We start from the raw sequence: 27,288 nt of genomic DNA on the forward strand, positions 1-27,288 counted from the left end.
TCAGTGTCCCTTTAAATTGTGCATTCAAAGTTATAATATGATTTCATGTTAGAGTTGAAGCTAATGCAAACTGAATTTTTTTTATAACTGGTGGTAAAATGGGTGTCATCATAAATAGCAGCCTAATTAAAATACTGATTAAAAAAAATACCTACCAAGCCAGTTTTTCCCTAAATAGATTGAAACACAAACAGGGGGTATAGTGAAAAAATCCACTAGTGAGTTCAACTCCAACCAGAATTTCAGTTTGTTTTTAGCTGCAATAAACTATAAAGACATACAATATATTACCACACATTTCATAAGTATATCATTTATGCACAAAAAGACACTGCATTTTTTTTGTAATTAAGATTTATATTGATTTTGGCTATTTAATGATAAACCACTTTGCAAGAAAGCAATCAATACAAAATTAATTTTTGAGATGTCTAATCAATTTTCAGGACGCAGAGAAGACTAGAAAATTCATAATTACATTCTTCAATTACTTTCCCTTTCAATAAGAAAAACATTTCATAAATGCACATCTTTTTTTTTTTTTAAATCTCATTAAAACCAACAGTGTTTTAGGGTATAAACGAGAGAATGATTCAGATTTTACAGCAAATCTTCATATTATTTTTCGCTATGCACCAGAGTCTAAAAATACTTTGGTCTGTATCCTGCAGTACTTAAAAAAAAAAGTAAATTTTGGCATTTAGTTAGGATTTGGACAATGCATATGATTTTGTGTTTAATCAGACACTAAACTTTCCCAGATAAACAAACCTCTTATAACTGCTAATGAGAAATGTAGGACAAAAATAAATAAATGAATACATACATAAATAAGGTCTTAATTACTTAATGTATTCTATTCATTCACTTCCTGGAATTATATCAATAAATCCAAAATGTTAAATGTTTGTTTAAAGGTATACTAGGGTTTAAAGGGGAATAAAAAGGAGAGTTTACTTTAGAATTGTTATTGTTTAAAAAGATAGATAATCCCTTTATTATCCATTCCCCAGTTTTGCATAACCAACACAGTTATATAAATACACTTTTTACCTCTGTGATAACCTTGTATCTAAGCCTCTGCAGACTTCCTACTTATTTCAATTCTTTTGTCAGACTTGCATTTTAGCCAATCAGTGCTGACTCATAAATAACTCCACGGGGAGAGCACAATGTTATTTATATGGCCCACATGAACTAGCGCTGTCTAGCTGTAAAAAAACGGTAAAAATGCCCTGAGATAAAAGGCGGGCTTCAACGGTTTAGAAATTAGCACACCCGCCTACCTAGATTTAGTGTTCAACAAAGAATACCAAGAAAACAAAGCACATTTGATGATAAAAGCAAATTGGAAAGTTGTTTAAAATGGCATGCCCTATATCTTGAACGTTTAATATTTACTAGACTGTCCCTTTAAAGCTTTATGATGTACACCTGGGCTTTTCTTTATATTCAACTAAGGTCAGTTGAACAGAGTAGCTGCTTTGTGAGCTTGTATTATTAACCTACCCTTTTAACTTTTATCTACATGAAGAAAACAAAACAATCAAATTAACAGTAAATCAGCATCACCAGTGATGAGCTTACAGTTTGTTTTACAGTGATCTTGCTTTAGGAATTTCACAATAATCTTGCAATATTTAATAGTATCTTCCTTGAACTGAGGTGGAAATTAAATTGACGACGCATGCGCATTCCAGATGCATTCTCCATGGCTATTCCTGGCATAACATAAGAATCAGATGCTTAAACTTCCTCTATAATGGGATGTAGTACTGGGGAAATTCTGAGGTAACATATATTCCTTTTCTGTAGATAGAGATGTTCATGTAATATTTTCTAGTCAGCTTTCTTCAGATACGCTGCATCACTTTCATGTGGGTAACATTGTGCCTTTAACTAAAGATGCACCACAGGAAGAAAAAGCCAGATACTTTAGCCATTCAGAGTAAAAAAATAAAAATGATTGACAGTAGTAAGGGAGGTTGATGTTTCACCTCCCTGCTACCTACTCCTGTTAATGTTAAAGGGACAGTATACATATTGGTATGATTCCTAATAAATTAAATATATTTATAAATTAATATATTTGCTGCAAGATTACTTTTTAAATACTTACCTTGAAGGCATCTCTGGCAGTCCCAGGACATTTTTCCTCCCTCAAAATTAACATTTGGTGGTACAGCTCATAAGAAAACATGTTACACACAGGCTGTAAAATCGTTCCCTGTGATGTTTGCTCTAGAAAGCTGGGCAGACAGGCGATTTCTGGAGCACATCTAGTAATGATGAAAGTGTAGGGCTGCTTCTCAGCATAGAACAGAGTTAAAGTGAATGTAAACTTGAGTAAACCGAAATATATGTTTAAATAAAGAATTTTAAATGAATATCAGTTTTATTCATCAATTTTTTTTAAATTAAATTATAGACCTGTTTCCTCTCATGAAACCTGTCCATCTTGTTAGCCAACTCTCCGCCCGCATTATATATTTTTTTTCTATTCGTCGTGACGATTAATCATTGTATTAATCTTATTGTTTCCTCACTGGCGTCTAAAACTGTTAGTTTTACGCCCACATGTTGCTATGCGCATGCGGCTGTCCTAGAATTTTAATCCATTATCGGACGCACGTTCACAAAAGCTGCATGTGCTTTTAAACCTCAAAAGGAAATGCTAATAGTGACTTTGCAAAATTCCAAGAACAATCGGGCGAGAATACACTGCGCGCAAACTGTTCATATGATCTCCTCTATAATAATAAACAATGAATCCAATGATCCAATTTTAGTATTGTAGCGGATCTTGTATTATTGTGCATGCTCCAAAAATTAGGCTCACAAGAACGAGTGCGGATAATGACATATATAGAGCAGGTGGGACCGCTCTTATGCGTAACAGTAAGAAACTTGGAAGCGAGCAGGGGGCGGAGGAAGCAATGAAAAGGTGAACATTATGAAATATAAAATGTATTAGTTTCGGAACATGTTGAGAAAATATAAAGTTAGCGATTGTAATATATGCAAGTAGTAGAATCCATAACTATCTTGTGTTATTGCAAAATTTACTTTCACTTTAAGGGCCTTACACCCTGTATGGCATTTTGCAACATTGTTGCTAAAAGGGGGACTTGATGTAGTACTCAATATTTAAAGGGATATAAAGCCCAAAACGTTTCTTTCATGATTCAGATAGAGCATGTTATTTTAACCCTTTAAGGAATGGGCATTTTAGACTAAAACTTCCCCAAAAGACCAGAACATTTTTAGCATGTTTTCCTTTACTACATTTAAGCAGAAATGGAGCCTTTTTTTTATATATTTACCTATCAAAACTATATATATATATATATTTTAGTAGACATCCCGATGTATTGATCTAGGCCCATTTTGGTATATCTCATGCCATCATTTCACCGATAAATGCGATAAAAAAAAAAAAATCATTAACTTTTTCACAAACTTTAGGTTTCTCACTGAAATTATTTACAAACAGCTTGTGCAATCATGGCACAAATGGTTGTCAATGCTTTTTCTGGGATCCCCTTTTTTCAGAAATATCAGACATATATGGCCTTGCCATTGCTTTTTAGTAATTAGAAGGCCGCTAATTGCAGCTGTGCACCACACTGTTATTCCCAGCAGTGAAGGGGTTAATCAGATAGCTTGTAAGGTTAATGTTAGCTTAAGTGTAGAGATTACCCTCCCACTTGACAAGTCCCACCCCTTGATCTCTACCTGATGCCACTTAAACAGCTCTCTTTCTCCCCCCCCCCGGTCTCCCCCATCTTAGGTACTGGCAGACCTAAGATGGGGGACTGGCAGACAGTTTTAGACCTTTTATTTTTTTTTTATTTTTTTTTTATTATTTTCTTTAGTATATGATTACCCCCTTACCTTCCCACCTCCCTGATCCCTCCCAAAAAGCTCTCTAACCATCCCCCTGATTTCTGCCATCTTAGATACTGGCATCCTAGGTACTACCCAGTTTGCTATATTTTTTTTATCTTTTTATTAAAAAAACAAACATTTTTTTCTGTAGTGTAGCTGCACCCTCCCTTCCCCTCCCTCATTTACCCCTCCCCCTCCAAGATCATATCCCTACCCTCTAATCTCTCCTCCACCATAGGATCCACCTCTACCTACTCCTCCCTCGTCCCCCTCCCTGCCGCTGTCAGTTGTTTTTTTTTTTGTAGTGGTCCCACTTGTTCCCACCCCCCTCCTAACCCTCCCACACCACCAACTATCGGCACCACAACTGCCTGATGTAGAGAGGGACGCAGGACAGCATCTTCGTACAGGGTACAACAATGGTCTGTAAAGGCTTAATGACCAGCATCGTAAAGGGTATGGGTATGTAAACTTATTAGCACAACTGTACATGCAGGAGCCCTTTCCAGTCAAACACTTTCCCAAATACCATATCCCTTTTGAACCCGTTTAAAACATTTTTATCAATATTAAAATTATATTTTTTATAATAGTGTATATAATAGTGTATATGAGTGTAATACTTGATTTTAATATGTTTTGGATATGTTTGTGAAAATAAATTTTAACCCTTACACTTTACTTCAGGTCTGAAGTTGCACTAAATATTTAAGTGCAATTTTGTCTCTCTCTTGAGCGCAACCTACAATTTTCAATTATGAGTATTATTTAGCATGGTCACGATTTCCATTGAAAGTATAGCTTGTGCTAAGTTGATGTCAGCTGTGCTAACCATTCTCTGGTAAATCTGTTTTACCATGGACTTATAAATAGAAGAGACATTCATGAGTAAATTATCAACATGGAATGTGGGGGGTATAAATTCCCTAGTTAAAAGAAAGGCAATAATAACATATTTGAGAAAACTTAATATTGACATTGCGTGTCTCCAAGAAACACATTTAATAGATATTGAACATGAAAAACTAAAACAAAATTGGGTGAAAGAAGTATACTACTCCTCTTTCAAAAAATCAGCTAGAGGTGTAGCGATATTATTTAATAAAAAGCTAGCATACAAGATTAAAAAGGTCAAGATAGAGAAGCAAGGACGGTATGTAATAATTTTAATGACAGCAGTGGAGAAAGAGCTACTAATCTGTAATATATATGGCCCGAATAAAAAAGACAGAAAATTCTGGGATAATATCCGAAAAGAATTAATAAAATATATTAATTATGATATTATAATATGAGGTGATTTTAATCTAACTCCAAAACCAATACTAGATAGAACTAATAGAAGGCCAAAAGACAATCCAACCAGCAAAGAAGATAAACATGAGGAAAAAATGATAAATGATATATGTGACACATTGGGGGTAGAAGACTTAAGGAGAATTGCCAATCCTGACAGTCTGGAATATACTCACATATAATAATACATCTTCAAGAATTGATTTTTTCTTAACCTCTAAAAATTTTAGTGGTAAAATATCAGAAGCAGAAATAAGCGAGTAATCTCAGATCGCGATCCAGTAACAATGATACTCAACCAGACAGCCAGGAAAAAGAGAAACAGATTATATTATCAAAATTATCTCAATAACTATTTAAAATTTAGGAAATGCCTAGAAGTAAAATGGAGTGAATATAAAAAAAATAATAAACAGCATCTAAACAACCCACAAATATTCTGGGAAGAAGCAAAAGCTGTAATAAAGAATGATTTGCTATTGCTATTTTATTAGCAATAATAAGCAAATAAAAAACACTGAAAAAAATTAGCTGAACATTTGATAATGGCCTATGCAGATTATAGACAGGCTCCCTCAAAAAAATGATCAATTAAAATATTTTCAAATTATAAAGCAAATAGACGATTATGTCATTGAGCAGATTCAGATAGAAATTAAATGTAATATGGGACAATACTATAGATGGTGTAACCGATCAGGAATACTACTGGCAGCAGCAGTAAAAACACAGAAAACTAATAATAAAATCTTGGCTATGAAGGTCAAAGATAAAATTATGAAAGATATAGAATCAATTTTGGACATATTTACAAATTATTATGAAAAGTTATATGAGACAGAAAAAAATGTGAAAAGTACCAACAATAGCCTATGGGAGAAAATTAAACTGCCCAAAACAACAAAATATCAACAAGACAAACTTAACTCAGTGATAAAAGGAGATGAGATAAATAAGGCCATTCAAAATTTACCAGTGGCCAAAGCAGCAGGACCCGATTGGTTACCATCAGATTTTTATAAAATGTTAGCGAGTAAGGTAATCAAACCTCTTTATTATATTTATAAAAATATATATAATGGAGAAGGAACAATATCACAATTATTTAAAGCTGCCAAAACAGTAGTTATCCCAATAGAAGGCAAAGATCCGACATTGCCGCAGTCATATAGACTTCTGTTGCTGATCAATGCGGACTATAAAATACTAATGAAGATAATAACAAACAGGCTTAATAAAATAATGCCTGACATAATAGGCAGAGAAAGATTGCTCATGGAAGATTATCAACGAAACATATAAGAACAATAATACAAATTATGGAAAAATATTGTTTAAATAACTGTAAGGAGGGAAGCGAGACACTACCAGAGGCCTTCCTGCTGTCTTTGGATGCAGAGAAGGCCTTCAAAAGAGTTGAATGGTCTCATAAACTAGCCATGCTAGGCAGATTTAATTATAACAGATCTTTTTTGAATTTTATTAAAAAATTATACTCTAAAGCAGACTTATATAATTATAAACCAATCTCTCTATAACGAGGCACCCGTCAAGGATGCCCGCTGTCACCTATATTGTTTAACCTGTCACTAGAATCCCTAGTCCACTTATTGAAACAAATACCATTTGGTAATAAAATAGAGAATGTAGAAATTAAATCAGCTTTATATGCAGAGAATTGATTGTTGTTTGTTGCAAACCCACAAAACCACATAAAGGACATAATAGCCACCATTAAAATGTTCGAAAAGATATCACAATATAAAATAAATATTGCAAAGTCTAAAATATACTGGATACGTAAAGAAAATGAAGGATTTAAATATCCATTTGAAGTAGAAGAAGAACACAAAACATACTTAGGCATAATGATAACTAATGATCCAACTAGAATATATAAATTGAATTACCATCCTATAATAAGATAAATCGATAGAGTTTTGAAGATTTGGAGTAAACTATATTTAAATCTAATGTGCAGGATTCAATTAATATTTGCTCAATGGTTGTATTACCTAAATTATTATATACAATGTAGATGTTACATTTTCTGTTGAACAAAATAGACCTACATTATATAAATAAGATAATTAGGAGTTTTATTTGGAGGAACAAAAACCAAGAATAAAATTAAGCAAACTGCAAGCCTCTCAGTAACTGTAATTAATTACATAAACACCAACTATTATTTGTTTCCTACTTCCCCTTTAAATCTCAAACAGACTTCACATCAACCTTCCTATAAAACTCTCTTCCACCTGCACCTAATTGCTGGGTAATCTGTATACCAATACAGTCAAGCTCTGTTCGTGTCACTTTCAATTGTTGCTGAAATCCTTTTTGCTGCTTGTTTACAACATTTAAACAACGCTATTACTCTGTGGAAGATAACAGATAATAATCAAGTCTCCAGTACCTCTGCTGAAATTTCTACTTGTGTTTCTGTTTTACTGCTCTCTGTGTCAGCTCCGTAGCAGTTTTGCCTTCCACGGACCTCCGTGGCTCTCTGACGTCACTGCCGCCTCCTACTCAACACTACTGTGTTCTCACGCTACCTGAACGCCTTGCTTTTTGCTCCGGTAAGCTTAATTTTGTTTTGCTCTGATTCTCCTGTCCCTTATACGGCCTGATTGTTTTTCATGCATGTTGAATAAAACTATCACAACCCCACACGAATCTTTAAGATTCATCCAGTAGCTTATTTTTCCAGGGTTATGAATGTTGCAGAAGTAAATTACCCTGTTATCAAAAAAGAATTGCTAGCCATTAAAATTGCTTTGGAACATTGGAGACACCTTTTAGAGGGTACAGTCCTTCCAATCCTGATCTATACAGACCACCGGAATCTTCAATATCTTAAGGTTACCAAAACCTTATCCTCTATACAAGTTCGATGGAATTTGTTTTTTACCAGGTTTAATTTCTTGATAACCTACAGACCCGGATCCAGAAATAGTAAAGCTAATGCTTTACCCCGAAAAGATGAAAGACCCCATTTGGAGTCCAACAACAAAACAGTTGTTCCTTCTGATTCAATAATAGCCTTCAATATCTTTTCTCCCATACATGTGCAATCCTCTCAAAACTCAGACGACAGTAAACCCATCTCTAACCTCCAGTTGATAGATGGTCTTTACTATCATGAAGATCAATAATACATACCGCCTAATATTAGAAATGACATTCTCTACATAGGTCATGACTCTCTCCTTGCAGGACATCCAGGTGAACAAAAGACCTATCAACTTATAAAATGTAATTTCTGGTGGCCTACTATCTCCCAAGATATAAAACATTGTGTGCAATCTTGTTCTGCTTGTACTACTACTAAGACAGAAAAAAACTCTCCTTACGGTCTCCTTCTCTCCCTTCCTATTCTCAAAAGACCTTGGAATGAAATTAGCATGTATTTCATAGTGGGTTTACCCATCTCTGATAATTGTTCAACTATTTTTGTTGTGGTTGACTTGATGACCAAGATGGCTCATTGTATTCCTTTTCTTTCTTTACCCACGGCATCTCAGACTGCCCGGTTATTTCTGGACAACATTGTTAAACTACATGGTCTTCCTAAAACCATAACAATTGACCGTGGCTCTCAATTCACCTCCAATTTTTGGAAGGAATTATGCAGAATTCTCCAAATCCATCATAAGTATACTCCTGCTTATCACACCCAAACTAATGGACAGTGTAAACGGACCAACAAATGTTTAGAACAATACATATGCTGTTATCTTAATTCTGAACAAAACAACTGGATGTCATTACTTTCAACTGCTGAATTCACTTATAACAACACCATTAACACTTCCACTAAACAAACCCCTTTTTTAGCTAACAATGCCTTCCACCCTACCTTCCTTCATCTAAACAATCTAACAAATTCCCTATCTGTGAACTTTTCTACCCTACATGACAATATTAGTTGTGCTCAAGAAAGAAAAAAATGTTACTATGATAAAAAAAGGAGAAGACCACCTTCCTACAAAATATCAGATTTGGTCTGGCTTTCAACTAAAAATCTCAAGTTACACACACCATCCAGAAAATTCACTCCCCGCTTTATTGGTCCATTCCGGTCCTTAATATTGTCAATGACAATGCTGTGACGTTGCAATTGCCATCTACATACAAAATTCATCCAACTTTCCATGTTTCCCTCCTAAAGCCTTTTTGTCATGTTAGACTTCCTCCTTCCCATGATTCGAAACTGAATCCTCCACTAAAACCAGATGAAGAATTTGAGGTCAAGTCTATTTTGGACTCTAGACACTTCAAAGGTCAATTACAGTATCTTGTTCAATGGACAGGTTTAAGTTCTGATGAGGATTCTTGGGAACTCTCAAACAATCTTTCAGCCCCTCGCTTGATTTCTCTGTTCCACAGAAGGTTTCCTGATCGACCCAAGTCTTGACCCACTGAGTGGATCCTTTGGGGGAGAGTTATTTAATGAATTACATAAACACCAACTATTATTTGTTTCCTACATCCCCTTTAAATCTCAAACTGACTTTGCATCAACCTCCCTATAAAACTCTCTTCCACCTGCACCTAATTGCTTAGTAATCTGTATACCCAATACAGTCAAGCTCTTTTCGTGTCACTTTCAAGTGTTGCTAAAATCCTTTTTGCTGCTTGTTTGCAACATTTAAACTACGCTATTACTCTGTGGAAGATAACAGATAATAACCAAGTCTCCAGTACCTCTACTGAAATTTCTACTTGTGTCTCTGTTTTACTGCTCTCTGTGTCAGCTCCGTAGCAGTTTTGCCTTCCACGGAACTCCGCGGCTCTGTGACGCCACTGCCGCCTCCCACTCGACACTACTGCATTTTCACACTACCTGAACGCTTTGCTTTTTGCTCCGGTAAGCTTAATTTTGTTTTGCTCAGATTCTCCTGTCCCTTATACGGCCTGATTGTTTTTCATGCATGTTGAATAAAACTATCACAACCCCACACAAATCTTTAACACAAAAGGGAACCACCTCCAAAACATTTGTGATAAGAAGATCATACCAGGGGAAGATTAACTTGCTCAGTAAGACATAAAATTGCAACTTAGTTTCTCTTGCTTTTTATTTGTCCACTCATATCCATTTGTTTCTATATTTATTAATATACTTTTCAGCAGAGCTACACTTCATACATTCATTATTATTTCATGTAATAATACTTATAAATTCAGAATAAATTAACCTTAAAGGGTCTGCAGTTGTGATTTTATATATTTTTCTCTAACAGATATAAAAGAGAATTATTTACTACACAAAGGTACGTGACAGGAACAGAGCGACTTAGAATTGCAGAACATTCAATATTACAATTGGGCACTATTAACACATTATATAATAGAGTGGATCACGGGAAATGGACAAATAATATGGCAATAATTAGAACAGAAAATGGCAGATCAAGTAGCTTTTTTAGTACTTACCATATGCAGATAAAAATGAGTTAACTATAACTCAAAAAAACAATGTCCTTATAAAGGACACAATATGGGCATGGAAAAAGTAAATAAACGTTTAAAATCAGGCTCAGAGCTTAAGCTCTATATACCTATACAAGGCAATCCCAACTTTACGCCAGGAAATCAATTTCCTTTTCTCTTACGAGAAGAAACCCAATAATAAAATATATAAAAGATGTAATGGATGTGGGAAAAGCAAAATTAAAATCAAACACCGATTTATCCAGTCAGTACAAAACTTTTCAAGGTCAAATCTTACCATATTTACAGATTAAGCACTATATCTAATCAGAAAAATTAATTATAGACAAACAAAACTCAGAATATATAATGTTAAATATTATTGAAAAATGCCAGATAGTGAAATATAAATTAGCACTACTATATAAACAACTAATAAAGAAAGAGTCAAAAACTTTTTTAAAGGTAATAATAGAAGGTTGGGAGAAAGTTACAAATATACAAATAACTGAAGACATGATCCTCAGTTGTATCAAAAATGTAAGATACACAAAATTAGATATGGGATTAAGGGAATCTAATATGAGACTTCTTCATCTTGCCTATATAACTTCCACTAGAAGGGCAAAATGGGACAAAAGAACAAACCCAATATGCATGAAATGTAGTAAACCAGCTCCTGACATAACACACTATAGGCTCGTTTTCATTGAGCCGTATTTCGGTTTGCGCATACTCGCAAACGGTTAAATAAGCTATCGGAAGCAATATCGTCCACCGACTGCTTCCAATGGTCCGTTATAACTCAATTTCGGCAACCAGACTCCAGCTGCCGAAAACATTAACGTGTCCCATACACGTCCCAAGTATCAGAAGCCACTAATCTTTAAATTATACCCGGTTTCCAATGCCCACGCAAACCGTTAATACACTGTCGGAGGCTGCCAATACAGAAAAAAAAATTACACCCAGCTGAACTAGGTGTAAAACAGGAAAAAGGTGCTCTTTTTCCCATTGAAATCGAACCCGACACGTCAAAACCACTCTATCCGCCATCCCCCCCACATCGCAAATTATAATATATCTATTAACCCCTAATATGCCATGCCCCCATATTACAAAGTATCTATTTAAACCACTAACCCCAAATCCGCCAACTCCCATATTGCAAAGTATCTATTTAAACTATTAACCACTAATCTGCCATGCCCCCATATCGCAAAGTATCTGTTTAAACTATTAACCCCTAATCCGCCATGCCCCCACAACGCAATCAAGCTATTTAAACTATTAACTCCTAATCCGCCATGCCCCCACAACGCAAATAACTAATCACTAAGCCCCCTAACCTAACACCCCCTAAATTAACCCCATTGCATTAATTAAAATAATACTAAATACAATTAAAATAATAAATACTAATTTACAATTAAAAAAACAACCTAACATTACTTTAAAAATAAAAAAACTAAGTTTAAATTAATCTAAAATAAAAAAAAATAAAAAAGGCTAACATTACATAAAATAATAAACCAAATTATCAAAAATAATTTTTTTTAATCTAATCCCTATGAAAATAACCCCCCCCCCAAAAAAATAAAAATACCCCCTAATCTAATACTAAACTACCAATAGCCCTTAAAAGGGCCTTTTGTAGGGCAATGCCCTAAGTTAAACAGCTCTTTTACCTTTAAAAAAAACTAAGTTCCCCCTAACAGTAACCCCCCCCAGCCACCAAACCCCCCAAAATAAAAAAAATAAAAAAACAAAAAAAAAATTCCATTGCACCTAAAGGGGAATTTGTATGGGCATTGCCCTTAAAAGGGCATTCAGCTCTTTTACTGCCCATTAAATCGCTAATCTAAAAATTAAAAAAAAAAGCCTAAGTCTAAACCCCAGATAGGTACTCACGGTTCCTGAAGTCCGGAGGTGAAGTCTTCTTCCAAGCGGCGACCTCTTCTATCTTCATGAAGGACCACGGAATTGAAGACCTGCGACCAAGGAACTGAAGACTGACGACCGCGGAACTGAAGACCGGCGACCGTGGAGCCAAGGAGCGTGGAGGGTCCTCTTCGTACGATCACCGCCATACACTGAAAATTGAATGTAAGTTATGCGTTTAAATATGGCGTACCTTGCATTCCTACTTTAATAGGAATTCTTTAAATTCAAATCAGCCAATAGGATTTCAGTAGCTCTCATCCTATTGGCTGATTTGAATTTGAAGAATCAGATCAGCCAATAGGAATGCAAGGTACACCCATATTTAAAAGCATAACTTGCATTCAATATTCAGTGTACGGCAGTGATCATACGAAGAGGATCCTTCACGTTCCTTGGCTGCGCGGTCGCCGGTCTTCAGTTCCGCTGTCGCCGATCTTCAGTTCCTGGGTTGCCAGTCTTTAGTTCCTCGGTTGCCGGTCTTCAGTTCTGCAGTCCTGGATCAAGATAGAAGAGGTCGCCGCTTGGAAGAAGACTTCACAGCCAGACTTCAGGAACCGTGACTACCTATCTTGGGGTTAGACTTAGGCTTTATTTTTAATTTTTTCTTTTTTCTTATTTTTTAGATTAGGGCATTCAGCTCTTTTACCTCCCATTAAATCTCTAATCTAAAAAATAAAAAAACCTCCAAAAATAAAAAAAAGCCTAAGCCTTACCCCCAGATAGATACTCACGGTTCCTGAAGTCCGGCGGTGAAGTCTTCTTCCAGGCAGAGACCTATTCTATCTTCATCCAGGACCGCAGAAATAAAGACTGACGACCAAGGAACTGAAGGCTGGCGACCGCGGAGCCAAGTTACATGTTTAAATATGATATACCATGCATTCCTATTGGCTGATTAGATTCTTCAAGTTCAAATCAGCCAATAGGATGAGTGCTACTGAAATCCTATTGGCTGTTCAAATCATCCAATCAGCCGGTCTTCAGTTCTGCAGTTGCCGGTCTTCAGTTCCGCGGTTCTGGTTGAAGATAGAAGAGGTCGCCGCTTAAAAGAAGACTTCACCACCAGACTTCAGGAACCGTGAGTACCTATCTGGGGTTAGATTTAGGCTTTTTTTAATTTTTGTTTTTTATTTATTTTTTAGATTAGGGATTTAATGGGGGTTAAAAGATCTGAATGCCCTTTTAGGGGCAGTAAAAGAGCTGAATACGCTTTTAAGGGCAATGCTCCCTTAGGGGCAATGAGTTGTTTAGGATTTTGTAGTTTTAGGTTTTTTTTATTTTGGGGGGTTTGGTGGGTGGGGGTTTTACTGTTAGGGGGAATTTACACCTAAATTACGAGTTTGGCGTTAGCCTTAAAAAGCAGCGTTGAGAGGTCCCAACGCTGCTTTTTAATGCCCGGTGGTATTACGAGTCTGACAGGTACAGGTGTACCACTCACTTTTTTTCTGCGACTCGAGGCTACCGCAAATCCCCTTATGTCAATTGCGTATCCTATCTTTTTAATGGGACTTGCCTAACGCTGGTATTACGAGTCTTGGAAGAAGTGAGCGGTAGACCCTCTCCTGTCCAGACTCCTACCGCATATAAAGGTCGGTAGTTAAGAGTTTTATGGGCTAACGCCGGAACATAAAGCTCTTAACTGAAGTGCTAAAAAGTACACTAACACCCATAAACTACCTATTAACCCCTAAACCGAGCCCCCCCCCCCCCCCACATTGCAAACACTATAATAAAAAATTTTAACCCCTAATCTGCCGACCGGACATCGCTGCTACCTATATTATACATATGAACCCCTAATCTGCTGCCCCTAACATCGCCGACACCTACATTATATTTATTAACCCCTAATCTTCCGCCCCCAACGTCGCTGCAACCTAACTACACTTATTAACCCCTAATCTGCCGACCTGACATCGTCTCCACTTTAATAAATGTTTTAAACCCTAAACCGCCGCACTCCAGCCTCGCAAATACTAGTTACATTTTATTAACCCCTAATCTGCCTGCCCTAACATCGCCGCCACCTACTTACATTTATTAACCCCTAATCTGCCACCCCCAACGTCGCCGCTACTATATTAAATTTATTAACCCCTAAACCTAAGTCTAAACCTAACGCTAACCCCCCTAAATTAAATATAATTTAATTTAAAATAAATAAATTAACAAAATTAAATAAATTAACAAAATTAAATAAATTATTCCTATTTAAAACTAAATACTTACCTATAAAAAAAACTAAGATAGTTACAATATAACTAATAGTTACATTGTAGCTAGTTTAGGATTAATATTATTTCACAGGCAACTTTGTATTTATTTTAACTAGGTACAATAGTTATTAAATAGTTATTAACTATTTAATAACTACCTAGCTAAAATAAGTACAAAATTACCTGTAAAATAAATCCTAACCTAAGTTACAATTACACCTAACACTACACCATCATTAAATTAATTACCTAAACTACCTACAATTAATTACAATTAAATTCAATAAACTAAATTAGGAAAAAGAAAACACTAAATTACAGAAAATAAAAAAAAAATACAAGAAGTTTAAACTAATTACACCTAATCTAAGCCCCCTAATAAAATAAAAAAGCCCCCCAAAATAATAAAATGCCCTACCCTATACTAAATTACAAATAGCCCTTAAAATTGCCTTTTGCGGGGCATTGCCCCAAAGTAATCAGCTCTTTTACCTGTAAAAAAAAGAATACAATACCCCCCCAACATTACAACCCACCACCCACACACCCCTACTCTAAAAACCACCCAATACCCCCTTTAAAAAAACCTAACACTACCCCATTGAAGATCACCTTACCTTGAGCCGTCTTCACCCAGCCGGGCACCAGTGGTCATCCGATCCATCCAGAAGTCTTCATCCGATGGGCCAGAAGAGGACATCCAGACCGACAGAAGTCTTCATCCTATCCGGGCAGAAGAGGACATCCAGACCGGGAGAAGGCTTCATCCAAGCGGGATCTTCTATCTTTATCCATTCGACAAGGAACGGCTCCATCTTGAAGACCTCCGGCGCAGAACATCCTTCTAGGCCGACGACTAACGACGAATGAATATTCCTTTAAATGAAGTCATCCAAGATGGCGTCCCTCAAATTCCGATTGGCTGATATGATTCTATCAGCCAATCGGAATTAAGGTAGGAAAAATCTGATTGGTTGATTTAATCAGCCAATCGGATTGATGTTCAATCCGACTGGCTGATTGGATCATCCAATAGAATGCGAGGTCAATTCTATTGGCTGATCCAATCAGCCAATCGGATTGAACTTCAATCCGATTGGCTAATTAAATCAACCAATTGGATTTTTCCTACCTTAATTCCGATTGGCTGATAGAATCCTATCAGCCAATCGGAATTCGAGGGACGCCATCTTGGATGACGTCATTTAAAGGAATATTCATTCGTCGTTAGTCGTCGGCCTAGAAGGATGTTCCGTGCCGGAGGTCTTCAAGATGGAGCCGTTCCTCGTTGGATAGATGAAGATAGAAGATGCAGCTTGGATGAAGCCTTCTCCTGGTCCGGATGTCCTCTTCTGCCCGGATACGATGAAGACTTCTGCCGGTCTGGGTGTCCTCTTCTGGCCCATCGGATGAAGACTTCTGGATGGATCGGATGACCACTGGTGCCCGGCTGGGTGAAGACGGCTCAAGGTAAGGTGATCTTCAATGGGGTAGTGTTAGGTTTTTTTAAAGGGGGTATTGGGTGGTTTTTAGAGTAGGGGTGTGTGGGTGGTGGGTTGTAATGTTGGGGGGGTATTGTATTCTTTTTTTTACAGGTAAAAGAGCTGATTACTTTGGGGCAATGCCCCGCAAAAGGCAATTTTAAGGGCTATTTGTAATTTAGTATAGGGTAGGGCATTTTATTATTTTGGGGGGCTTTTTTATTTTATGAAGACGGCTCAAGGTAGGGTGATCTTCAATGGTAGTGTAGTAGTGTTAGGTTTTTTAAAGGGGGTATTGGGTGGGTTTTAGAGTAGGGGTGTGTGGGTGGTGGGTTGTAATGTGGGGGGGGTATTGTATTCTTTTTTTTACAGGTAAAAGAGCTGATTACTTGGGGCAATTCCCCGCAAAAGGCCCTTTTAAGGGATATTTGTAATTTAGTATAGGGTAGGGCATTTTATTATTTTGGGGGGCTTTTTTATTTTATTAGGGGGCTTAGATTAGGTGTAATTAGTTTAAACTTCTTGTAATTTTTTATTTTCTTTAATTTAGTGTTTATTTTTTTCGTAATTTAGTTTATTGAATTTAATTGTAATTAATTGTAGGTAGTTTAGGTAATTAATTTAATTATAGTGTAGTGTTAGGTGTAATTGTAACTTAGGTTAGGGTTTATTTTACAGGTAAATTTGTACTTATTTTAGCTAGGTAGTTAAATAGTTAATAAATATTTAATAACTATTGTACCTAGTTAAAATAAATACAAACTTGCCTGTAAAATAAAAATAAATCATAAGCTAGCTACAATGTAACTATTAGTTATATTGTAGCTAGCTTATGGTTTATTTTACAGGTATTTAGTTTTAAATATGAATAATTTATTTATTTGTTGTTATTTTATTTAGATTTATTTAAATTATATTTAAATTAGTGGGGTGTTAGGGTTAGACTTAGGTTTAGGGGTTAATAATTTTTTTTTTTTTTTATAGGGGTTAATAATTTTATTATAGTGGTGGCGACGTTGGCGGCGGAAGATTAGAGGTTAATTAATTTAATATCATTGTGGCGACATTGGGGGGGCAGATTAGGGGTTAATAACTATAATGTAGGTGGCGGCGATGTTAGGGGCAGCAGATTAGGGGTTTATAACTATAATGTAGGTGGCGGCAGTGTCCGGAGCGGCAGATTAGGGGTTAATAGTATAATGCAGGTGGCGACAATGTTGGGGGCAGCAGATTAGGGGTTAATAAGTGTAAGATTAGGGGTGTTTAGACTCGCGGTTCATGTTAGGGTGTTAGGTGCAGACATATTTTTTATTTTCCCATAGGAAACAATGGGGCTGCGTTAGGAGCTGAACGCTGCTTTTTTGCAGGTGTTAGGTTTTTTTCAGCCAGCTCAGCCCCATTATTTCCTATGGGGAAATTGTGCACGAGCACGTTTAGCCAGCTTACCGCTACCGTAAGCATCGCTAGTATTGAGGTGAGATGTGGAACTAAATTATGCTCAACGCTCACCTTTTTGCGGCTAACGACAGGTTTAAAAAGACCTGTAATACCAGCGTTGGCTTAAGGTAGCGGTGGAAAAAAAAGGAGCGTTAGAGCCGCAAGCCTTACCGACAAAAACTCGTAATCTAGCCGTTAGTTTTTTCAAAGTTAAAAGAGCTATTTAACTTAGGGCAATGCCCTACAAAAAGCACTTTTAAGGGCTATTGGTAGTTTTTTTATTAGATTAGGGGGTGTTTTTATTTTTGGGGGCTTTTTTATTTTCATACGCCTAGATTTAGAGTTCTGGGTTAGCCGTCAAAACCAGCGTTAGGGGGTCCTAACGCTGGTTTTGGCCACCCACTGGTATTTAGAGTCAGTCAGGAAAGGGTCTAACGCTCACTGTCCAGCCGCGACTTTTCCATACCGCAGATCCCCTTACGTCAATTGCGTATCCTATCTTTTCAATGAGTCTTTCTAACGCTGGTATTTAGAGTCTTGGCTGAAGTGAGCATTAGAACTCTAACGACAAGACTCCAGACGCAGAAAAAAGTCAGGAGTTAAGAGCTTTATGGGCTGACGCCGGTTCATAAAGCTCTTAACTACTGTGCTCTAAAGTACACTAACACCCATAAACTACCTATGTACCCCTAAACCGAGGCCCCCCCACATCACCGCCACTCTATTAAATTTTTTTAACCCCTAATCTGCCGACTGCTCACCGCCGCAACCTACATTATCCCTATGTACCCCTAATCTGCTGCCCTTAACATCGCCGACCCCTACATAATATTTATTACCCCCTAATCTGCCCCCCCAACGTCGCCGCTACCTACCTACAATTATTAACCCCTAATCTGCCGACTGGACCTCACCGCTACTATAATAAATGTATTAACCCCTAATCCGCCTCACTCCCGCCTCAAAAACCCTATAATAAATAGTATTAACCCCTAATCTGCCCTCCCTAACATCGCCGACACCTAACTTCAAGTATTAACCCATAATCTGCCGACCGGACCTCGCCGCTACTCTAATAAATGTATTAACCCCTAAAGCTAAGTCTAACCCTAACACTAACACCCCCCTAAGTTAAATATAATTTAAATCTAACGAAATAAAATAAATCTTATTAAATAAATTATTCCTATTTAAAGCTAAATACTTACCTGTAAAATAAACCCTAATATAGCTACAATATAAATAATAATTATATCGTAGCTATTTTAGGATTAATATTTATTTTACAGGCAACTTTGTATTTATTTTAACCAGGTACAATAGCTATTAAATAGTTAATAACTATTTAATAGTTACCTAGTTAAAATAATTACAAAATTACCTGTAAAATAAATCCTAACCTAAGTTACAATTAAACCTAACACTACACTATCAATAAATTAATCAAATAAACTATCTACAATAATCTACAATTAAATCAACTAAACTAAATTACAACCCCCCCCCACTAAATTACAAAAATAAAAAAAGATTACAAGAATTTTAAACTAATTACACCTACTCTAAGCCCCCTAAAAAAATAACAAAGCCCCCCAAAATAAAAAAATGCCCTACCCTATTCTAAAATAAATATTTTACAGCTCTTTTACCTTACCAGCCCTTAAAAGGGCCTTTTGCGGGGCATGCCCCAAAGAAAACAGCTCTTTTGTCTGTAAAAAAACATACAATACCCCCTCCACATTACAACTCACCACCCACATACCCCTAATCTAACCCAAACCCCCCTTAAAAAACCTAACACTAAGCCCCTGAAGATCTTCCTACCTTATCTTCACCACGCCGGGTATCACCGATCCGTCCAGAAGAGGGTCCGAAGTCTTCATCCTATCCGGCAAGAAGAGGGCATCCGGACCGGTAGAAATCTTCATCCAGGCGGCATCTTCTATCTTCTTCCATCCGGTGCGGAGCGGGTCCATCTTGAAGCAACCAATCATATTTTTCCTACCTTAATTCCGATTGGCTGATCCAATCCTATCAGCCAATCGGAATTTGAGGGAAGCCATCTTGGATGACGTCATTTAAAGGAACCTTCATTCGGACTTAGGACGTCGTTAGAAGAGGATGGATCCGCGTTGGCTGCTTCAAGATGGTCCCGCTCCGTGCCGGATGGAAGAAGATAGAAGATGCCGCCTGGATGAAGATGTCTACCGGTCTGGATGCCCTCTTCTTGCCGGATAGGATGAAGACTTCGGACCCTCTTCTAGACGGATCGGTGATACCCGGCGTGGTGAAGATAAGGTAGGAGGATCTTCAGGGGCTTGGTGTTAGGTTTTTTAAGGGGGGTTTGGGTTAGATAAGGGGTATGTGGGTGGTGGGTTGTAATGTGGGGGGGTATTGTATGTTTTTTTACAGGCAAAAGAGCTGTTTTCTTTGGGGCATGCCCCGCAAAAGGCACTTTTAAGGGCTGGTAAGGTAAAGGAGCTGTAAAATTTTTATTTTAGAATAGGGTAGGGCATTTTTTTTTGGGGGGGGGTTTGTTATTTTTTTAGGGGGCTTAGAAGAGGTGTAATTAGTTTAAAATTCTTGTAATCTTTTTTTTATTTTTTGTAATTTAGTGTTTGTTTTTGTAATTTAGTGTTTGTTTTTTTTTGTAATTTAGTTTAGTTGATTTAATTGTAGATAATTGTAGATAGTTTATTTAATTAATTTATTGATAGTGTAGTGTTAGGTTTAATTGTAACTTAGGTTAGGATTTATTTTACAGGCAATTTTGTAATTATTTAACTAGGTAACAATTAAATAGTTATTAACTATTTAATAGCTATTGTACCTGGTTAAAATAAATACAAAGTTGCCTGTAAAATAAATATTAATCCTAAAATAGCTACAATATAATTATTATTTATATTGTAGCAATATTAGGTTTTATTTTACAGGTAAGTATTTTGCTTTAAATAGGAATAATTTATTTAATAAGATTTATTTTATTTCGTTAGATTTAAATTATATTTAACTTAGAGGGGTGTTAGTGTTAGGGTTAGACTTAGCTTTAGGGGTTAATACATTTATTAGAGTAGCGGCGAGGTCCGGCCGGCAGATTATGGGTTAATACTTCAAGTTAGGTGTCGGCGATGTTAGGGAGGGCAGATTAGGGGTTAATACTATTTATTATAGGGTTTGTGAGGCTGATTAGGGGTTAATACATTTATTATAGTAGCGGTGAGGTCCAGTCGGAAGATTAGGGGTTAATAATTGTAGGTAGGTAGCGGCGACGTTGGGGCGGCAGATTAGGGGTTAATTAATATAATATAGGGGTCGGCGGTGTTAGGGGCAGCAGATTAGGGGTACATAGGGATAATGTAGGTTGTGGCGGTGTATGGAGCGGCAGATTAGGGGTTAAAAATAATATGCAGGGGTCAGAGATAGCGGGGTCGGCAGATTAGGGTTTAATAAGTGTAAGGTTAAGGGTGTTTAGACTCGGGGGTTCATGTTAAGGTGTTAGGTGCAGACTTAGGAAGTGTTTCCCCATAGGAAACAATGGGGCTGCTTTAGGAACTGAACGCTGCTTTTTTGCAGGTGTTAGGTTTTTTTTCAGCTCAAACTGCCCCATTGTTTCCTATGGGGAATCGTGAACGAGCACGTTTTTGAAGCTGGCCGCGTCCGTAAGCAACGCTGGTATTTAGAGTTGCAGTGGCGGTAAATATGCCTGTACGCTCCCTTTTTGGAGCCTAACGCAGCCCTTCAGAGAACTCTAAATACCAGCGTTGTTTAAAAGGTGCGGGGGGGAAAAAAAACACGTAGCTAACACACCCCTTTGGCCGCAAAACTCTAAATCTAGCCGATAGTGATTAATTTAGGTTTAATTTTTTTTTATATAATTTGGTTTATTATTTTATGTAATGTTAGACTTTTTATTTTTTGTAATTTTAGATTAATTTAAATTTAGTTTTTTTATTTTTACAGGGACACTGAACTTATTTTTTTTTTCTTTTGTGATTCAGATAGAGCATGCAATTTTAAGCAACTTTCTAATTTACTCCTATTATCAATTTTTCTTCGTTTTCTTGCTATCTTTATTTGAAAAAGAAGGCATCTAAGCTATTTTTTGGTTCAGGCCCTGGACAGAACTTGTTTATTGGTCGGTTAAATTAATCCAACAATCAGCAAGAACAAACTAGGTTGTTCACAAAAAATGGGCTGGCATCTAAACTTACATTCTTGCTTGTCAAATAAAGATACCAAGAGAATGAAGAACATTTTAAAATAGCAATACATTAGAAAGTTGCTTAAAATTGCATGCTCTATCTGAATCACAAAAAAAAAGTGTGGGTTCAGTGTCCCTTTAAAGTAATGTTATGTTTTTTATTTTAATTGTAATTTAGGATTTATTATTTTAATTGTAATTTAGGATTATTTTAATTTACGTAATGGGGTTAATTTAGGGGGTGTTAGGTTAGGGGACTTAGTGATTAGTTATTTGTGCTGTGGGGGCATGGTGGATTAGGGGTTAAAACTTTAAATAGCTAGATTGTGTTGTGGGGACATGGCAGATTAAGGGTTAATAGTCTAAATAGCTAGATTGTGTTGTGGGGGCATGGCGGATAAGGGGTTAATAGTTTAAATAGATACTTTGCGATATGGGGCATGGCGGATTAGGGGTTAATAGTTTAAATAGATACTTTGTGATATGGGGCATGGCGGATTAGGGGTTAATAGTTTAAATAGATACTTTGCTATATGGGTTTTGGTGGATTAGGGGTTAATACATTAGTTATTGCGGTGGGGGGGTTGCGGTTGAGAGGTAAATATTGCGCATGCGTTAGATGTTTGATTTTAGTTAACAGCGAGTGATGGGTAAAATATACACGCTGCATACAAGCCGTATAAGTAAGGTGTAGTGTAAGGTCGGGTTACCATAGTAACCTAATAATGTTTTAGAAATCTGGCATTGGGTGGAAGCGTTAACACAACGCTAATTTACACCTACACGAAAAGAGCGACTGCACACAAAGCGGAAACTTTTTAAATGGAAACCTGGTACTAAAATGGAGATGAATAGCTTACGGATCCATTTTTAATGGCTCAATGGAAACGAGCCCTATATTTGGCTCTGCCCAAAAATATGTCAATTCTGGTGCCAGGTATCTTCTATACTTGCAAAAATTAGGAAGTTAAAATTACATGATTTAGATTTTAATAATATCATGTTTTTCGATTTACTGAGCAAAATAACAAAAAAGAGAAAAAGATCAGCATTATGATTATTTTATTAGCCAAAAAGCTTATATTTAAATTATGGATGGAAAAAAAAGCTGACAATTAGTGCACTTAAAGGAAATATATGGCGCCAGATAAATATATAGAGAAAATGGATACATTAATGGATATTAAAAATAGAATAGAAGTTTTTTTTTTTTAAAAATGGTCTCTATATATGAAAACCCTGTCTGAAGCCAATCAAAGAGATATACTAACAGCCTTTAAAAACATAGAATATTTTATAGATTTACAAATTTTGGGAGAGTGGAGCAACATTTCCTAAGCCACATTTATGGCATGAATTAGGCTTAAAGACAGAAAGATTAGATCCCTAATAACATATACTCTTTACCTCTTTTGGAAAACTGTAAAAACATTGAATTGTTACTTATGTGCATGCTTAAATACTGTTATATAAATGTAACAAGCAAAAAGTATATTATGTATCATTGTTTTTAACTATGTTTAATCATTTATAAAAAAATAAAATAAACAAATAAATAAAAAATAAATAAGTAATATACAATAGACTTATAATATCAAGTTGTGCACTAATGTTAATGCGGTACAGTGATTTTGCTTATCGCTACCCATACTATCATTAGCGTGTAACTTGTAATCTGGCCCGATTTGTTTCTGATTACTTGTCATACCAGCTGTAGAATATGAAATAAATTATGTTTTCCTTCAAGTTTATTTTTGTATAGGAAATAGGTGTTTTTGCTAATTGAACCCATAACCCAATGCAGTGGGCAAAGCTTGTAAGTAGAGCAGATTATTATCTTTTCTGTCTACTTTTTTACACAATGTGATCTCTCTGTCACACCCAAACTGGGAGCATGATTTCATCTAAACATTTTTTTCCTATATCCCGTACTTAAAGAGACAGTCTAGTCAAAAATAAATTTGATTAAGATAGGTAATGTAATTTTAAACAACTTTTCAATTTACTTTTATCATCAATTTTGCTTTGTTCTCTTGATATTCTTAGTTAAAAGCTAAACCAAGGTAGGCTCATATGCTAATTTCTTGGCTCTTGAACACATCCTCTTATCTGAATGCATTTTGACAGTTTTTCACAACTAGAGGGTGTTAGTTCATGTGTGCCATATAGAAAACATTGTCGTCATGCCCATGGAGTTTTCTAGTCAGCACAGATTGGCTAAAATGCAAGTCTGTGAAAATAACCGAATTAAGGGTATAGTCTGCAGAGGCTTAGATACAAGGTAAAAAAGTGTATTCATATAAATGTGGGTAATAAATGGGTAATAAAGGGATTATCTATCTTTTTAAACAATAAAACTTCTGGTGTTATTATAATTTTTCAATATGGGTGGGTATATAACAGACAAAAACATAAATTATGCTTAACAGATCATTTCCTTTCCTTCTATACAGGGAGAGTCCACAGCTGTATTCCTTACTTGTGGGAAATACTGAACCTGGCCACCAGGAGGAGTTAAACACACCCCAGCCAAAGGCTTAAATACCTCCCCCACTTCCCTCATCCACCAGTCATTCTATCGAGAGAACAAGGAACAGTAGGAGAAATATCAGGGTGAAAAAGGTACCAGAAGAATAAATTAAAATTAGGCATGTGCGTTTTGTTTCGTTCCGAATTTAAATTCGGACAAATTTGTCAAATTCAGAGATTCGGATCAATTCGAATTTCCGAATTACTGTAGCACCGAATCTAACAAATAAATCCGAAATAGTTAGGATTTATTCTTAACATTCGGATGGCCATGGACTAATCACAATTACACTAGTATTGTACTGTATATTAGGTTATATCACTCTGCTATGGGTTACACCTAATATTACAGTACATAATACTAGTCTAATACACAACACATACCGAACTTCCGAATTTACTAATCGAATCCGAACCGAATACATCCGAATACATCAAAATTTATTAGAATCCGAATGAATCCGAACGAATCCGAAATGAATGCATTCGAATGTATCCAAATTCGAATCAATCCGAAAACGCAATTCGAAAACATCCGAATCGACCCAAAACAAAACAAATTTTTTCGCTGCGCACAAGTCTAATTAAAATTTAGGGCTGCCCATCGGAAAACACGGGAGGAAGCTGTGGACTCACCCTGTACAGAAGGAAATGAAATTATCTGGCAAGCATAATTTATGTTTTCCTTCTTAATACAGCAAGAGTCCACAGCTGCATTTCTTACTTGTGGGAAATTATACGCAATAGATATCAAACAGAGAAGACGTTTGTCTAAATTCCTTCCTAGCCTGAAGATAGAACTTTAAGGCACAAACCACATCCAGATTATGCAGTAAATGTTCCTTCGGTGAAGAAGGATACGGACATAAGGAAGGAACCACAATTTTTTGATTGATTTTGCGATTTGACACAACATTAGGAAGAAATCCTAACTTAGTTTGTAGAACAGCCTTATCAGCATGGAACACCAGATAAGGAGGGTCACATTGCAAGGCAGCAATCACAGAGACTCTGCATGCAGAAGCAATAGCTAGTAGAAAAAGAACCTTCCAAGACAACAACTTAATGTCAACCTTATGCATAGGCTCAAACGGAGCACGTTGCAAACTTTAAGAACAAGATTTAAACTCCAAGGAGGAGCATTAGATCTCAACACCTGCCTTATCCTAGTCAGAACCTTAACAAAAGACTGTATATCCAGAAGCTCAGTGAGCCTCTTGTGCAGTAAAACAGACAGGGCCAAAATCTGTCCCTTCAAGGAACTAGCTGAGAGGTCCTTTTCCAGTCCTCCTGGAGAAAAGAAAGAATCCTGGCAACCTTTACTTTGTGCCAGGACAAACCATGCTCTTCACACCAGAATTAGTAGGTCCTCCACACCTTATTTTAGATGGGACGATTAACCGGCTTACAAGCTTGAATGAGAGTATCAATAACACTCTCATAAAAGCCTCTCTTGGCTGAGACTAAGCTTTTGATCTCCACGTAGTCAGCCTCAGAGAATCTAGATCTTGATGAAGAACGGGAACTTGTTCCAGCAGATCCCTGCAACAAGGTAACCTCCATGGAGGAGATGATGACATCCACACTAGATCCGCAAACTATATCCTTCACGGCCATGATGGAGCAATCAGTATCACTGACGCCTGTTCCTGTATGATTCGAGCCAGCACTCGAGAAAGGAGTGGAGATGGCAGGAAAAGAGAAATTAGATTGAACCTCCAAGGCACAGCTAATGCATCTATTAGCTCCGCCTGAGGATCCCTGGACCTCGACCCATATCTGGATAGCTTGGTATTGAGATGGGATGCCATGAGATCTATCTCTGGCATTCCCCACCTGTTGCATATCTCCGCAAACACTTTTGATGAAAGGATTGTCTGCCGAGAAAATCCGCTTCCCAGATGTCCACACCCGGAATGTGGATTGCTGACTGCGAACAGTTGTGGGTATCTGCCCACTCCAGAATCTGAGATACTTACTTCATTGCTAGGGAGCTTCTTGTCTCCCCCAGATGGTTGATGTAAGCCACCGAGGTTATATTGTCTGATTGGAATCAGATAAATTCGGACGAACCCAGTAAGGCCAAGCCTTCAGAGCATTGAATATTGCCCAAAGGTCTAGAATGTTGAACGGGAAGGAGCTCTCCTCCTGCGTCCACAGACTCTGTGCCTTCTTGGCGCCCCAAACAGTTCCCCATCCTGACAGACTTGCGTCCGTAGTCACAGTCACCCAGGATGGTCTTAAAAAGGATGTCATTCAGGATAGGTGATCTGGACAGAGCCACCAAGAGAGCGATTCTCTCAACCAGTTTTCCAGAGAAATCTGTTGAGACAGATCCAAATGACTCAGCATGCACAGTCGCCTGAGGTGGAACCTGGCAAAGAGAATGATGTCCATGCTGGACACCATGAGACCAAAACACCTCCACACACTGAGCCACAGATGACCTTAAGGAAGTCTGGAGGGCAAGACATGATGATGCTAGCTCGCAACTTCTCATGTCTATGGAGACTATTATCGTGCCCAGGAATTCCACCCTGGTGCTTGGAATAAGATAACTCTGTTCTCTATTTATCTTCCCTCCATGGGATCAAAAAAGACAGAGGAGATATTCCGAATGGTCTTCCCCAATGGTTCTTGTACCAGAATAGGGAGCTACTGCTACACACTGGGTTCTGGCGACTGCTAGAAGAGCCCCTAGAACCTTCGTAAAAATTATTGGAGCAGTAGCTGGACCAAACGGAAGTCCAATGAACTGTAAGTGCTGGTCCAGGAACGCAAATATGAGGAACTGGAAGTGTTCCCTGTGGATTGGAAGGTGAAGGAGTGCCTACTTCAGATTTATAGTGGTCATAAA

At 37.0% G+C, this 27,288-nt stretch overlaps 1 protein-coding gene across 1 annotated transcript in view; it reads right to left on the reverse strand.

Annotated features, from left to right (window-relative positions):
- The window catches only part of LOC128664556 (calcium-activated potassium channel subunit alpha-1-like), a 198,004-nt gene that overhangs the window by 148,680 nt on the left and 22,036 nt on the right, over positions 1–27,288 (reverse strand). The window contains exons 2-3 of the mRNA XM_053719374.1: positions 2,120–2,341; positions 152–267 (exon numbers count right to left, since the gene is read on the reverse strand). Of these exons, the coding sequence (XP_053575349.1) occupies positions 152–267; positions 2,120–2,341 (338 nt within the window). The remainder of the gene's footprint in view (positions 1–151; positions 268–2,119; positions 2,342–27,288) is intronic.

Source organism: Bombina bombina, chromosome 6 (assembly GCF_027579735.1).
Source record: "Bombina bombina isolate aBomBom1 chromosome 6, aBomBom1.pri, whole genome shotgun sequence".
NCBI classification, from domain to species: domain Eukaryota; kingdom Metazoa; phylum Chordata; class Amphibia; order Anura; family Bombinatoridae; genus Bombina; species Bombina bombina.